At 37.1% G+C, this 17,058-nt stretch overlaps 1 protein-coding gene across 5 annotated transcripts in view; it reads left to right on the top strand.

Annotated features, from left to right (window-relative positions):
- ACBD6 (acyl-CoA binding domain containing 6) overlaps positions 1 to 17,058 on the top strand; it is a 227,741-nt gene that overhangs the window by 180,909 nt on the left and 29,774 nt on the right. For all 5 annotated transcript variants that reach the window (XM_065533231.2, XM_065533306.1, XM_065533204.1 and 2 more), the window contains one exon: positions 3,557 to 3,587. In XM_065533231.2, the coding sequence (XP_065389303.1) occupies positions 3,557 to 3,587 (31 nt within the window). The remainder of the gene's footprint in view (positions 1 to 3,556; positions 3,588 to 17,058) is intronic.

Genomic DNA, 17,058 nt, shown 5'->3' with positions numbered 1-17,058 from the left:
CTTTCTGTCTGTCTGTCTCTCTCTCTTCTGTTCTGTTCTCTTCTCTTCTCTTCTCTTCTCTTTCTTTCTTTTCTTTCTTTCTTTCTTTTTGGAGATGGAGTCTCACTCTGTCACCCAGACTGGAGTGCAGTGGTGCTATCTCAGCTCATTGCAACCTCCACCTCCCAAGTTCAAGCAATTCTTCTGCCTTAGCCTCCCAAGTAACTGGGACTACAGGCGCATGCCACCACGCCCGGCTAATTTTTTGTATTTTAGTAGAGACTGGGTTTCACCATGTTGCCCAGTCTGGTCTGGAACTGCTGAGCTCAGGCAATCCGCCCACCTTGGCCTCCCAAAGTGCCAGGATTACAGGCGTGAGCCACCACTCCAGGCCCCAGATAAGTATTCTTACGGGAATTGGCAGTCACAAAATTGGGTAGAGAAGGTATTGGGAGAGAGATGAGCAGGGCGTCGTTCATAAAATGCCTTGCATTCTGGGTTAGTCAGGACTCTTGTTTACAAGTGACAGAAAGATCATATTTGTCTAGGGAGTATTTTGCTGTTATTGGCTTACCTAACCAAGAAAAAATATTGTTGAAATGACAAGAACCAGAGACCCTCATTCTCTCTCCATGTCTCACCACTACTTTTTTCTTTGTGAATACTTATTCCCTTCTACTACAGACTGATTTTCGCCCAAAAATAGAGAACATTGCCACTTGTAGTTTTTGGCTCATACCCTTTTCTAATTGTCTTTCTTTTTTATTGTGGTAAAATATATGTGGAATTTACCATTTTAACCATTTTTACATGTACTGTTCAGTGGCATTAAGTACATTCACATTATTGTGCAGTTATCATTACTATTCATCTCCAGAACTTTTCCACCATCCCAAACTGAAACTCTGTACCCATTAGACAAGAACTCCCCATGCTTCCCTCCTCCCTGCCTCTGGTAACCACTATTCTATTTCATGTTCCTGTGAATTTGACTGCTCTAGGTATCTCATATAAATGGAATCACACAATATTTGTCCTTCCGTGTCTAGCTTCTTTGACCACACTCTCTTTTAAAAAATTGACACATAATAATTGTACATATTTACAGGGTTGCACCCTTTACTTTTGATCAGAGAGGAAAGAACCTTCTGTGTGCACACGCTTCTATCTTATAGCTCCATTTTGAAAAATTTTGAAAGAAAACTAATTGGCTTGGCTTGAGTAACTTGCATACTTTCAGACAAGGAAGATGACCAGTGCTGTGATTTGCCCATTTTGGGTTGCATGACCACCTTAGTATCTTCCCCAGTTCTCTGTGTAAACATACCTTCTTATAGGGTCCTCTGTCCTTTCTACCTAAAATAGCACCCCACATCAATCTAGTCTCTTACTCTTTTGATTGTTTTCCAGTATACTCATCACTTCCTAGTGTTAAATGTATTTATTTGCTTATTGATTCCCTAGCCACTACAACATAAGATTTATAACATTAGAGACCTTCTCTGTCTCATTCATCTCATTGTTTCCAGTGCCTAGAACAGTGACTGGAACATAATTGGAGCTCAGTAACTATTTTTAATTAATTAATTAGAAATTGAGGTAGAGATATAGATTTAGTATTCACTGGTAAATATGATTAAAAGAAATTAATTATGCTTTCTTCCATCTGCATAGTGAAGATGAAGAATTAGAAATTGAAAGGAAATGAACTTTGAGTATATATGAACACAGTGATTAAACATGAAAGTTATGCACAAATAGTGAAAGAACTATGCTTTCTAAAGATATGTAATTGTGGAAAATACAGCCTTGCATGATGGATGCCTAAGTAGAATCCTGAAATTGCAGTAGATTAAGCTCTTTCTGAAATTGCTTTCTAATGCAGGACATTCACATTTAAACTATAAATGTGAATGTATAAACTCATCAGGTGTTTGCATGTGTGTGTGTGCGTGCACGTACACACACACACTTTTATTGATTAACATTGGAAACTGACAAATATAGATATGAGTCTTAAGCCATAATGGTCAGTACTGTTCTTTCGAAATTACCCTTAGCTTTCCCAATCAAGACCACATTCTCTAGAGCAGAACTTCACATTGTCAGGCTGCCCTGCATAAGAATCACTCAGATACTATTCATGATAGCTGCCTTAGCTCTCTTCCCCTACCTGTCCTTAATCTGAAGGACAGGGCAAGTCAAAGGGGAGCAAGATAAAGGTTGTATCTAAAAAGACAAGAAAAAAAAGTAGGCAAAAATGATCTCCTGTGCTTTCTTTTTCATGCTGCTTTCCATCTTTTACTTTTCTTAGAGTTTATTATCTTTATGTTGCTTCCTGGACATCCCAAACTTAGCCATAGTTGCACCTTAGCCAAGTGTACCCTATGCCGACTTCCTGCCAGAATTACTTCTTTATATCTCCTCTCACCCATGTAATAAGCACCTTACCTCCAAATACAATCAGAACTTCATTCCACAGTAGGAAAACAAACCACATTGCCTCAAGGTTGTCCCCCTGCCATGACTTTTTTCTTACTACCTATCTGAACCATAAAATAAGTTCTCTATGGCAGCTTCTTGCTTTTCTTTCTAGGAGATTAACAGGGAGACCCATTACCAAAAAGTTCCAGAACCAACCTCCACCCCTACATTCAGCTGTTAGGAAGTGGGAAAAGCAGATATGGGTACCCAAGAATAGTTTGGTTGGCATAACGTCACCCTTTCCAAGTTATTCAGATTAACAGCTTCACATTTATTCTTAATTACCAGGGGCATGATGGCCATGCATACTACAAAGTGCTTATGAAGTTAATTACTAAATTCTACTTTTCACTTGTGTACTTTGATTATTTGTTGCTCATGTAATGTGATTAGCTGCTCTCAATTTAAGAGGTGGCTTGCTAAAAAGTACTCAACTGCGCTACAATTATAGCATATATATATATAGTATATATAGTTTTCTTGGTTTTAAAGGAAAATAATTAACTGAAATGTTGGAATTTCCTAAGTATTCTATGGCAACTTTTGGCTTTCTTAACAACTTCTGGGACTTTGTATGCTTTGAAATCACATTACTTTATGATATTTGATCTGGTTAGGAAACCTAATGTTATTAGCCTGGAATTTGTGAGTCTTTGAAAAGAGATAAAAGGCTATCCACTGTAAATCACAGACTCGCTAGATAGATTTGGGGACAAGCTTAGAAAAAAAAAAAAAATCGTAATACTGGCCAAGATAAATGAGATATAGTGTCATTGTTTCTGCCATGTACTAGGTAACCAAACTACCTCACTTTAAGAATTTCCCTTTGGATTATTACCTGCAGATATCTGGAGTGACTGGTTATCCTGTTACTCCATTGTAGCTGCTACAGTGCACAAGTTATCATTCTTTATTCTTCAGGATGGTGAGCTTGGTCAAAAGTGACTGTGAAGCTCAGATAACTGACTTCTTTTCGTAAGTCTGATAAACCTATGGAACTTTGGCTTATCAGATAAATTTGCTACAGTTTATGTACTTTCATACTTTTGCAATTACTTAGACTTCTAAAATATATTATTTGTTTCTTTTATAGGACAATGAAGGCCAAACAGCTCTACATTATGGTAAGAAGTTTCTAAATTATTATGTAATCATATTTGAACATCTTCTCTGTTTATTTCAACTTTGTCCATTCCTATGTAGTGCTTAGATAAGTACCTGGCAGCTAGCAGAGATACAGTAACTTTTTGTTTGAAAAATGTATTAGGCCGCACGCAGTGGCTCACACCTGTAATCCCAGCACATTGGGAGGCTGAGGCAGGCGGATCACTTGAGGTCGGGAGTTCAAGACCAGCCTGGCCAACATGCTGAAACCCTGTCTCTACTAAAAATACAAAAATTAGCCAGGCCTGGTGGCAGGCGCCTGTAATCCCAGCTACTCAGGAGGCTGAGTTGGAAGAATCGCTTGAACCTGGGAGGGGGAGGTTGTAGTGAGCTGAGATCGCACCACTGCACTCCAGCCTGGGTGACAGAGTGAGACTCCATCTCAAAAACACAACAAAACAAAAAAACAGTATTAATAACTTAATAAGTTGAAGATATATTAAAATTCTTATGGTCACATTTATAATAAATTGTTTCTATACTAGCAACAGAAATGGAGACCCCTCCAGCCCCACTTTGAAAATTCATTATTTCATTCTTAGTTCTATTCATGAGTGACAAGAAAGATGTTAATCATTGTCACTATAGAATCTAGCATTTCTCCTACAAGAAATATTTTCTTGATCTAATTGAAGAAAAAGAAATTTGATTTTTTAACTAATTTCTCCTACTAACTGATTAGCTTAAGTAATCTGTAAAATAGAAAAAAATCTGTAAGATGGAAATAATATGGCTCTTAGAGAGCTGCTTGGTAAATTCAGTGAGATAAAAGATATTACAGTATTTTGTAAAATGTAAAGTCCTAGTAAATATAATTTAAAGATTCTGCATAGAGTTGGGCGCAGTGGTGCACGTCTGTAGTCCCCGCTACTCAGGAAGCTGAGGCAGGAGGATCACTCAAATCCAGGAGTTTGAGGCCAGCCTGAGCAACACAGACCCTATCTCCAAAAAAAAAGATTCTATTTGGGTGTGAATATGGCTGAATGAAAGACAGCCATCAATATTTAAACCAGATTATGGATCAACCTTTTGGGAGGGAATACACTTGTCAGTCTTGGCAGTCTTAGACTGCCGTTCAGTAACAAGTGGCTCAGATGGCCCTGGACACTTTTGTCTACTGCTTTGGACTTTAAATTTGCACTTAAGTGTTCAAAAATCCCAACCTAAAAAGTCAACTAAGGTATTTCAAGCTGATAGTGTCTCTGAGATGCTTGACGGAAACAAAAGCAAAATCATTCTGGATGGATGATTCTGGAGAAACCTCGCTGTGCTATCTAGGAGTCTTAACCTATTGGACTAGCTATTATACTACCTATATATGTCAGCCTAATAATTGAGGTTGAAATGTCTGTCACCAACTACCAGCCTTAACTCACTTATGAGTTTATCTAGCATAACCTGGTTACCAAAACCAGGAGGAGAAAGGAAAATTGTGAGTCAATCTCACTTTTGAGCATAGATGCAAAAATCCTAAATAAAATATTAGCAAATGAAATTCATCAATATATTTTTAAAAGAAAGAAAGGTATGTGCTGACCAAGTTGAGTTCATCCCAGGAATTCAAGGATGACTTAACATTTAAAAAATCTATTAATGTAACCTTCCACATCAGCAAATTAGGTAAAAAACCACATGATCAAATGAAATGCAGAAAAAAGCGTTTGAGGATGTTCAACACTCGTTTTAAGAGCAGTAGAGAAAAGTAGTTAAGACTGCTCATAAGTCAGACTTCTGGGTTCAAATTCTAGTTCTACCCCTGACCTTGGACAAAATACTTCACTTACCCTGTACCTCAGTTTACTCATGATGAAATGGGGATAGTAACCTCAGAGATTTGTTAGAATGAATTAATCTGTGTAAAGTGCTTAGAACAATGTCTGACACCTGGCATATACTCAATAAATGTTAGTTAATTATTTTTATGATAAAAGCTCTTAAACTAGGGATAGAAGGAGACTTCTATGGCCTGATTTACTTATCAAAAACCCAGAGCAAACATTATTATTAAAGATGGGATGTGTGAAGCATTTTCTTTAAAATCCAAAACAAGAAAAAATGCATACCATAACTGTTTCTCTTCAATACTGTATTAGAATTGTAGATAACACAAAATGAAAAACAAAATAAATAAAAGGTACATGAGATGGATAAAACAAAATCATCATCATTCTCAAGCAATACAGTTAGCTACATAGAAATCCAAGAAACTCTACAAATTATAAAAACTATGCAATTTAGCAAGGATGCTGAATGCATTAGTTTTTTAAGTTCAGTCTTAAACATTAGTGTAAAAAGGTAAAAAATTTTTTAAACATTTTTCCAATATTATTTACAGTAGCAACAAAATCCTAGGACTCAACCTAACAAAAGGCATGTAAAACCATCATAGAAAAAAATACAATTTTTAAAAGACATTTTTAAAGGACCTAAGCAGAAGGAGAAATAATCCGTGTTAATGAATGGGAAGACTTGATTTCATAAAGATCATTTCTGCCAAGTCAAACTACAAATACAGAGAATCTTCATAAGAATTCCAGCAGATACTTTGTGGAGTTTAACAAACTTGCCCTAAAATTCAAATGGAAGATAAAGGAGCCAGGAATAGCTAAGGCAATTTGAAGAAAAGCAAGAAAGACTTGTTCTTCCAAATATCAAGATGTTATTTTACAGCTATGATAATGAAGGCAGAGACTGACTTCCAACATGACAATGTGAGAAGCTGCACTGATAAGCTCCCTTGTCAAACTGGTAAAAATTATTTTTGGAACTATAGACATTTAATAGCTTCTGGAAATGGTACTAAGGACAAAAAGCAAATGAAGAGACATCTATTCAAGAAAATCTACAAAAATTTGGTAGGAAGGAAAACTTTGTGGTATTTGAACCAAGATCACTCCCTCCTTTCTCTCTTCCCAGCTCAGTGATGTGGAGACTCCACTCCACAATGCCAGGAACACGAGCTCCCTCTCCTCCCAGCTCCTAGTCAGAGGACTTTCTTCCTGGGAGAAGCAGGACAAACATATTCCACCTTGCCTCCAGCTACCTTTTGCTAAGGCTGTCCTGGGCAAATACGATCCCAACTATTTGGGAGGCTGAGGCAGGAAAATCATTTGAATCTAGGAGTTGGAGGCTGCAGTGAGTTGTGATTATGCCACTGCACTCCAACCTGCTTGACAGAGTAAGACCCTATCTCAAAAAAAAAAAAGTAAGAGTAAAAAAGAAAGAACTATGAATCGTGTGAGATTGTATTTTGCTTACAAGCTAGCAAGTTGGCCTGACTGTTTCATGGTTGCTGGCAAAAGACACAAAACTTTTGAATCAGAGACAAAAGACTTTATTATCCATGGCACAGCAAGCAGCATAAGCTTCATGTTTTTGTCATTTCCTCTTGCCTCCAAAGTCCCACCAAAGCGACGCAGAGAGGTCCACGTAGATACTGCATTCACCGTGTGTCATGGCTTAGGAATCGTGATCTTAGGGAACTCTAATCTTTTATAAGATTAGGGCTGCAAGCAAACCTTTGCTCAGGAGGAGGTATTATGTTTATTATTCTGGATGGTAAACAAACCTGCCCTCTGTTCTGGAAAGAAACACTATCTCTGTTGTCAAATCTGTTCATTACACAAACATCCTTGAAAGTTAGTCTAGAACAAAAGCTGTCTTATGTCTTCTGCACATCTTATGTACCTTTGTACCTTATGTACCTTTGTACATAAGACGTGCAGAAATGCAAGAGACCCTTCAAGAATTGTCTCCCAACAGTAATTAATTGGGGAATGCAGATTAAAACATTTAGATACAACTTCATACCGATCAGACTGGCAACATGTAAATGTCTACAAATATTAATATTAGGCTATAAAACAACAAGAATTCTCATACAGTGCTGATAAGAGTGTCAGCTGTTACATACAGCCATTTTGAGATCAGTTTAGTAAGATTTAGTAAAGTTGAAGGTACACATACTCTACAACCCAGTAATTCTAGTTCTAGACATATACCAGAGAAAAACTCCTGAACATGTGTATAATGAAACATGATTTAGAACATTTATTGCAGCATATTTGTAGCAGTCAACAGCTTGTTTTATTAGCCTCTATTCCTCTGCATGCCATGCTTGCAATATTTGTTCATTGAAATTGCACATATATACATATATGCATATACAAATACATATTTTATGGTATCAAATGCCTTTGAAAGAACCATTAAAATGAGCATATAAAATAGTAAAATAATAAACTATTTAATCTGTAAGTTCCTGTCTATAAATATACCTGTAGTAGGGTTTCTTTGTTTGTGAGTCGGTGTCTCAGTCTTGTCACCCAGGCTAGAGTGTAGTGGCGCAATCATGGCTCACTGCAGCCTTGAACTCCTGGGCTTGAGCTATCCTCCCACCTCAGCCTCCCAAGCAGCTGGGACTACAGGCATGCACCACCACACCTGGCTAAGTTATTTTATTTTTGTTGAGACAGGATCTAGCCCAGGCTGGTCTCAAACTCTTGGCCTCCACCGATTTTCCCATGTCAGCCTCCCAAAGCATATGTAGTAGTTACTGTTTTTTATAAATGAGGCAACCTAAAATTGAAGAGATTAACAAGCTTGCCTAAGGGAACTGGAAATTCAAACCTGTATGTCTGTATTTACTAGGAAAAGACAAAAATTAATGCTTTCCCATACCTCCTTCCACAGCATTCACATCACTTACTCTTCAAACGTATTTATATAGTATTTCTGTGATAGGACTCCTCCTGTATTATCAAGAGCTAGCTGCTCTAAACCCTGATTTTCCACCCAGAAGAAATTTGTCTCAGCCATCCCCACAGCTATGATTGCAATCTGGGATAACCAGGCTTAAGTCAAATAACCGGAGAGTCAAAAAAGAGGGAAAATAAACTCTTCACAGTGGTTGTGAGGTCTTTAGCACAAAATTCAAGGCTACTCATTTTTCCTGATGCCTTGCTTTGAGAGGCCAGCCTTCTTTTACTCCAGAATATTTTATAAAGACAACCACTGCCAATGCACCCACATGCCCTGCTGAATCAGCTCTTATTTCCAGCCCCTTCTTCCTTCTTTCATTCCCTCATTCAGATGCTTTTCAGTGCCTTCTCTGTGACATGTGCTGTGTTTTCCTTTCATTTCTCCCTTTCAGAAACTGTAGCAACAGCTAAACCAGATTGAATGTGCCCTTGAGAATTTAGATGAGTCACTCTGTCATCCCTAGTTAACCATTAGGAGTGAATGCCTTTATGGATGTAGGAATGTGTCCATTTAAGTTTGATGTATTTAAAATGCATTTATAGATAGCAACAGGGTAGGGATTTTTCAAAAGGCATTTCTGACTGGGTTCAAATAAGCTCCATTTTCTTTATGTACTGGTACAGAAAAATCTCATAACATATATTGTTGAACAAAAAGATTAAGGTTTAGCACAGTGTATCTAGTGTGCTGCCATGAATATATCTGTACATACTTGCTAGTAAATATATATCTCTGGGAGGATACATAAAAAGCTAATAATGTTAATTGCCTTGGGGAAGAGGAGCTGTGGGGCTAGAATACAAGAATAAGATGAAAACCTTTTTCTGTAAACCCTTTTATAACTTCTGTATTGGACCTATATGCATATATCATCTGTTCAAAAATTAAATTATTTTAAATTTAAGTGTCATAGGTTCTATTAGTACTATGAATATGATACACCTTCTTAATTATATTTCATTCATTCAACAAATATTTGAATGCCTACTATTTGCTGGATAAAATACATCAAACATTCTTTTTAAGATAAGAGATGTCCCCAGATTCCTTTACTTCCCACCCAATAAAGAACCCAGTATCTATAGCGGTAAATGGGTGAGCAAACACCATATCTGGGAGAACTCTGGGCTTGGATTTCAATGCCAGTGCAACCTGGAAATGAGGCCTCTTGAACTAGAAGTAATCAGGACTCAAAACTGAGATCTTGCACATGAGCCAGGACCTTCAAAAGGCTATATATATCCTTGGTTTAAAAGAGGAGGCAAAGGGGTAGAGATTAGAACAAGTTGGCCTGTTGGTAAAAAAGAAGACAGAGAAGCTTCTCTGCTTCAGACTAGCATTTGGGTGGAAACAAAAGCCCTATAAGTTTGGGGTTCACATTTATATTCTGATTATTTCAGGAATCCTCAAGTCAAGAAATTAACGTAAGTGTACCAAGCTGATGAATGCTAAACTTCTCTTGAGAAACACATCTTCAACCTATACAGTACAAAGTTCCTCCAGAATGAAGCCCCACTGATAATAAGTTCACAATCCAAAATTACAAAATACACTTGAGTGAATGTCAGCAGACACAGTAAACTATAGTAATAGACTTTGAGGAACTTCAGTAAAAGTTGGATAAAAATGATCAGACTAAGTCTGTATAAAATGAAGGAATCAAAAACACAAGAACAAGGCATTCCAAAAAAGAACAGGCAGATTTGAAAGAGAACCAAATAGAACTATGAAAAAAAAAATTTACAATGGATAGGTTAAAGTGAAGAATTGACACAAGTTAAAAAAAAAATTGGTGAAAAGATTTGTCTAAAGAAATTGCCAAAAAGGCAGCACAGAAAGGTAAAGAAATTATAAATGTAAAGAGACATTAAGAGTGGAACAAGAAAGTTCAGCATTTATTTATCTTAATTTGTTTTTTGAGACAGAGTCTAGCTCTGTCACCCAGGCTGGAGTGCAGTGGTGTGTTCTCGACTCACTGCCCCCTTCGCCTCTCGGGTTCAAGTGATTCTCCTGCCTCACCCTCCAGAGTAGCTGGGACTACAGGCATGCGCCAGCCACCACACCCAGCTAGTTTTTGTGCTTTTAGTAGAGACGGGGTTTCACCATGTTGAACAGGCTGGTCTCAAACTCCTGGCCTCAAGTGATCAGCCTGCCTTGACCTCCCAAAGTGCTGACATTGCAGGCATGAGCCACTGTACCTAGCCTAATTTTTTTATATTTAATTTTTGTGGGTGCATAGTAGATACATATTTATGGAGTACATGAGATACTTTGATACAGGGATCCCATGTGTAATAATCACATCATGATAAATGGGGTATCTATTCCCTCAAGCATTTATCCTTTGTGTTACAAACAATCTTTTAGTTATTTTGAAGCATACAATTAAATTATTATTGACTATAGTCATCCTGTTGTGCTGTCAAATACTGGGTCTTTTTCTTTGTAAAAATTTTTTTTGTACCCATTAACCATCCCCATTTCCACCCCCATGTCCCTACAACCCTTCCCAGCCTCTCGTAACCATCCCTCCACTCTCTATCTACGTAGCTTCCATTTTTATTTTTAGCCCCCACAAATAAGTGAGAATATGTGAAGTTTGCCCTTCTGTTCCTGACTTATTTCACTTAACATAATGACCTTCAGTTCATCCATGTTGTTGCAGATGACAGAATCTCACTCTTTTTTATGGCTGAATAGTCCTCCATTGTGCATATGTATCACATTTTCTTTATCCATTCATCTGTTGATGGACACTTAGGTTGCTTCCAAATCTTGGCTATTGTGAATAGTGCTGCAACAAACGTGGCAGTGCAGATATCTCTTTGATATGCTGATTTCCTTTTTTAGGGTATATACCCAGGATTGGGATTGCTGGATCGTATAGTAGCTCTATTTTCAGTTTTTTGAGGAAGCTCCAAACTGTTCTCCATAGTGATTATACTAACATACATTCCCACCAATAGTGTACAAGGGCTCCCTTTTCTCCACATCCTCACCAGCATTTGTTATTGCTTGTCTTTTGGATAACAGCCAAATTCAGTATTTTTAATAGGAGTTCCAGAAGGAGAGATTGGGAAAAATTAATATTTGACGATATATTTACTAATAATTCCTAGAATTGATTTAAACATTGGGATCTTCAGATTCAGGAATTATGAGCTCTGGTTAGTAATAATCTGTGATATTCATGTGGTGGAATACTGTACAGCAATGAGAATGAGCTGCATCTACACGCAATAACATAAATGAATCTTACGCATGCTATTGAGCTGAGATGCCAGACACAAAACAGTACATACAGTATGGTTTCCATTTATATAAAGGTCACAAATGGGAAAAACTTATCTCTAGCATTAGTAAAGGGGATAATGATTACCTTGGATGAAGTAAGCAGGTAACAGGCAACTAGAAGGGGTTAACAGGGCACGGGTGCTTCTGAAAGTCTAATAATGATCGGATTGTTGATATGTGCTAGTCACATGGATAAATTTCCTTAAAAAAATTTATATACAGTTGATCCTTGAACAACATAGGTGTGAACTGTGTGGGTCCACTTATATGCAGGTTTTTTTTTTTAATAAATATATTGGAAAATATTTCAGAGATTTGCGACAACTTGAAAAAAACTCAATTTTGCATCCTAGAAATATCAAAAAAATTAAGGAAAAGTTACTTACGTGATGAATGCATAAAATATATGTAGATACTAGTCTGTTTCATTTACCATCATAAAATATACACAAACATATTATGAAAAGTTAAAATTTATCAAAACTTATACACATAAACACAGACCATTCATGGCACCATTCAAATTTGAGACAAATGTAAACAAATCTAAAGATGCAATATTAAATCATAACTGCATAAAATTAACTGTAGTACATACTGTTCTACTGTAATAATTTTGTGTACACCTCCTGTTGCTATTACAGTGAGCTCAAGTGTTGCCAGTCTGTGCTTAAAGTGTCAGGTGATGCTGGTCATCTCTACATGAGCAGTTTGTCTCTCCAGTAAATTGTGTATCACAATAAAAAAGTGATCTCGCAGTTCTTGTGTATTTTTGTGTGTTAGTACACTACGATAAACCTTGAATAACACAAGGAGGCCCATACAAAATGCCACTAGTGATGTTGAAAGTGCTCCTGAGAAGAGAAGTATGACATTACAAGAAAAAGTTAAGTTGCTTGATATGTACCATAACTTGAGTTCTGCCACCACAGTTGCCACCATTTCAGACAGATGATTCATCTTGGAAACAGGCAACATAAACATACAGCATCAATAAATACAGTACAGGTACTATACATGTATTTTATGATTTTCCTAATAACATTTTCTTTTCTATGGCTTATCATATTGTTAAGAAGACATATAACATACAAAATATGTGTTAATTGACAGTTTCTGTTACTGATAAGGCTTCTAGTCAGCTATAGAATATTAGTAGTTACGTTTTTGGAGAGTCAGCAGTTATATGTGGCTTTTCTAATTCATGTGGAGTAGGCACGCCTAACCCCATGTTGTTCAAGGCTCAATTGTATATGATTTTGGTACTCTTCTGTGTACATTTTATACTCTTTAAAAAGTATACAGACACCAAGAAAGTCTAAACCTAGGTAGATGTACAGTAGCGATGTTATTGTTTCTGTGTAAAATCTCATTTAGCCTTTTCTACAAATGTTTGAGCTAGGTACTGCCTTCTCCCATTTTTAGATGAAAAACTACAGTTCAGAGATGTTACCTTGACATGGTAATCCAAAGTGTAGGTAGCAGAGCCAAGACACTTGTACAGGTCTTCTGATTCTACATCCAGACCTCTTTTCACAGTTCCATAAATAATTACAGTCCTGCTGTCTTTTTAAGGAAGACATTATTTTGTGGAAGATAATCTTTTATACAAATGAAATTTTAAAAAATCTTTTCTTATTGGTTACCTTGGTCAGTGATTCAAGGCTAATTTTCAAGACTGTACTTGGGAGTAAATGTATATCAATATTTCTGTCTATCTGTGTGCTTTTATCTTTTTATTTCTGTTCACTAAGAGTTTATACATTAATAAAAATCATCCCTGATTCGGAAATCTTGCCTAAAATTGATCTAGAACTTCTATTTCTCTCAGGTTATTTTAATCATCATGGAAAGAACAAAACAAATGCCATATATATTAAAATCAAGATAATCAAATACTAAATATCCCTAAAAGTTCTGGCATTACAAATATATAAAATTAAAATATTCTGACAATTCAGGAATGTTTAATAAAAATTACTATTTTAAGTTTAATTCATAATCACTTAGGAGTGGGTTATTTTTAATTTATAATTTTTCACTAGGTCACTGGATTCTTACAAGTTTTTAAGGTAGTCAAAACAGTCTTGCATGTAATAAAAATAATAATCATTTATTAAGCACCTATTAGGCCAGAGAATCTGCTGGGCATATTTGTTATTCATTTAATCACTTAATATTATTTAACGCTTTTTATTTAGTGGGCAGTCAGTTACTATTTGTTGATTTTATTTTATTTCAGGACTCTTAACCTACTCTTGGAACTTTCATAAAACTCTAAGTATCGTTAAATCCAGAGAGTGCAGACAGTGTTGGGGATGTCTTTGGGGACTTAGCTATTATTTTTTATGAATTATAGTTGGGCTTGACAGCTGTCCTTGTGTTGACAGCTCTTCTGATTATAGCAGTTGTCAAACTCCGTCCTTAAGCAGGTTGTAAATCCTGGCTTCTTCCGATTAAAACTGGGTCAGAGCCAATCGCAGGTTAACTAGAGGCCAGTATTCTACTACTATACGTCCTTACTAGTTCATTCTAAATGGGCTTTGTGTGGCAGCATACTAAAACCCTTATATGCCTATATTTTACTTGAGTTTTTTTGAATCTTCAGATATTGGTCCTCCTGTTATTTTGTGATTAAACATGGTCCTTGCTGAAGAGTATATTGGTATAAGTGTGGTCTTCCTTATAAATGGCCTGTTAGCCTTCCCCTCTTCCTCCACTGGGAATACTAATATCATTGCATCTGTGTCTCCCAGGGGAAATCAAGGCTTTTCCTTGCACGTGCAGTCATGTGATTTCAGAGTGGGCAGGCTTTGTATCCTCATGAGCCCTTGGTCTTCCACGCAAAGCACCATCTGTTCTGTTACCTCCACACTGTTACAGGGCAGTGGGAGGAGGCATTAGAGTGAAAATAAATAAAATAAAAAAAGAAAGAAATTCATCATCAAAACCCTGAGGATTAATGGAGTCAGAAGGCTCACTGCTCTGAATGGAAATTCATCTTCACCTGTGCCAGTGTCAGGGCTGCCTCTATGGCACTTGACAAATAGAGGTTCCCAGGGTACCATAAATTCAGCAACTGTTCTAATCCCTATAGACTTGCTCAAGCTTTTCCAAGATGGGCTTATGACTGTTTTTGTATTTCCCAGCACATTGTGGGCACCAGTATATCCCCTCATTAATTTGGTAAAATGTTAGCACCCTTTCCTCGATTCTCTCTCATGTTCTTTGCCTTTGTCTGTTTTGAAAGGGTGGGCAGAGTACACATTTCTGAAAGGCGACTCTACATTGTGACTTGTGTTTCACTGAAGATGCCAAAGGCAGAGAAATCAATTAACTAATGAATTTTGAGCAAATAGTAAGTGCCCAGCATTACGCTAGATGGAGAAGATAATACAAAAAGAAGCCTATACTCATATACTCAAGTAGTTCAGCATTCCATTGCGGGGTACAAAGCATATTTTTTCAATAGCTATTTTTTGGGCAACTATATGTGCAAGTAGGCTCTGTGCTAACATAAACATAATGGATGCATCTCAACAGTGAATCTCCAAGAGATACTGCAAGTGGCCTACTCATATCAGGATAAGATGTACTTGTGTGGTTTAAAGGACTCCTGTCCTTTAAGTTACTCAGTCTCAATCTTTTTTATCTATAAGTTGTTTATGCTGTCATGTAAGTCTGTCTTTGCATAACTCCCAGGCATTTGTTAATAGAACTCCTTTCATATGAATGCCATATTTCTGGCTCTGAATTACTGTTTTGAACCTTAAATTCCAAATTTATATCTCACATCATAGTTAGACCTGAGCTAAAATTTCATTCACATCTGTCAAGTTAGGGAATTATTATTAGCCTCGGGTAGCATTTTCATAGCTGGTTGAGTTCCCTAGATGTGGAACTTAATTTCTTAAACTCCATACCTAAGATATGGGTTGGTGCCCATAGATTATATCATACCTCACCACTGGAATGGTCACATCATCATACAGCATAAATGTAATTAATGTCCCTTTGTCTGAGATGGCCATCTTTTGTGTCTTCAGCCATTGCACACATCTACTTAGCCCTGATCTTCTTGTGTAACTGTTGGGTTAGAATTGAGCCAAGCGTGATCTGACAGATCATGATAGTTATTATTGTGTATTATAGATTTATACAATGGGAAGTTTATTCCTGTGATACTGCTAAAGGTCCTATTTTAAAACCTACATGTTTCTTACAGTAAGTTGAGACTAATAACTGCAGTGTAAAGGTCAAATCATTATTGTTCAAAACATAAATGTCTTGTAGCTAGTTCTATGCAGGATAAATAGCCTTTTTTCACAGCTATTTGATATAAGGCAGTGTGTCTTCAACTTTGTTGTATTTTATAGGAGATTGTCTTTCATTTTAATCCAATTTGGTATACAGTGATTCATGATAAAACCCTTTAGAAATTTAAAATTAAAATGTTCGTTAAAATTATCTTTGGGCCAGGCACAGTGGCTCATCCCTGTTATCCCAGCACTTCAGGAGGCCAAGGCAAGTGGGTCACCTGAGGTCAGGAGTTTGAGACCAGCCTGGCCAACATGGTGAAACCCCTTCTCTACCAAAAGAATTCAAAAACAATTAACTGGGCTTGGTGGTGGACACCTATAATCCCAGCTACTCAGGAGGCTGAAGCAGGAGAATCACTTGAACCCAGGAGGCAGAGGTTGCAGTGAGCCAAGATCGTGCCATTGCAGTCCAGCCTGGGCGACAAGAGACTCTGTCTCAAAAAATGATAATAATAAAATTATTTTGGGAGGCAATTTTAAATTCTCAAAAAGATACTATAATCCTAAACACTCTCTTGAATCCTCGGCCTTGGTAAAGGTCATACCATCTCTTCCTCCCTGTCTGTGGCATCCCTCAAGATGCAGAATAGCTCTTGAGTCTCAGGAGCTACCCAAAACTATGATCTCAGCCAATCAGCAGTGACCCTGGGGTTGGAATAGGCAATTCTTGCCTCTCTCTGCATTTTCTTCTATTCTCCATTCATCAAATATTAATATCTATACCTTGGTAGCCTTCTAAGAAACCCCACAACACTGAAGGCAGAGATAGGGTTCATAAATGGTCTGATTTTAGCTCAGAGAAAAATCTACCCTCTACTTTGGTTCACTTAGAAGCACCTCTGAGCTTATGTGGTTATGGATTAGAGTTTGGTGCCTAAGCTTATCAGGATAAGTAACGTAAAGGATCACAAAATCTATCCCAAGTACCTGTCACAACCGGGTTTTGGCTGTCGGCTCTGTGCACACTTCACAGCACATAACCATGAAACTCTGAGCTGGAAGCATCCACCCAAAGAGAAAAGATGGTCAAGGGAACCAGAGAAACTACTTTATCTTT

Source organism: Macaca fascicularis, chromosome 1 (assembly GCF_037993035.2).
Source record: "Macaca fascicularis isolate 582-1 chromosome 1, T2T-MFA8v1.1".
In the NCBI taxonomy this organism is placed as follows: domain Eukaryota; kingdom Metazoa; phylum Chordata; class Mammalia; order Primates; family Cercopithecidae; genus Macaca; species Macaca fascicularis.
Note: the sequence above shows the minus strand (reverse complement) of the source record. Positions and strands in the feature narration are given on the sequence as shown.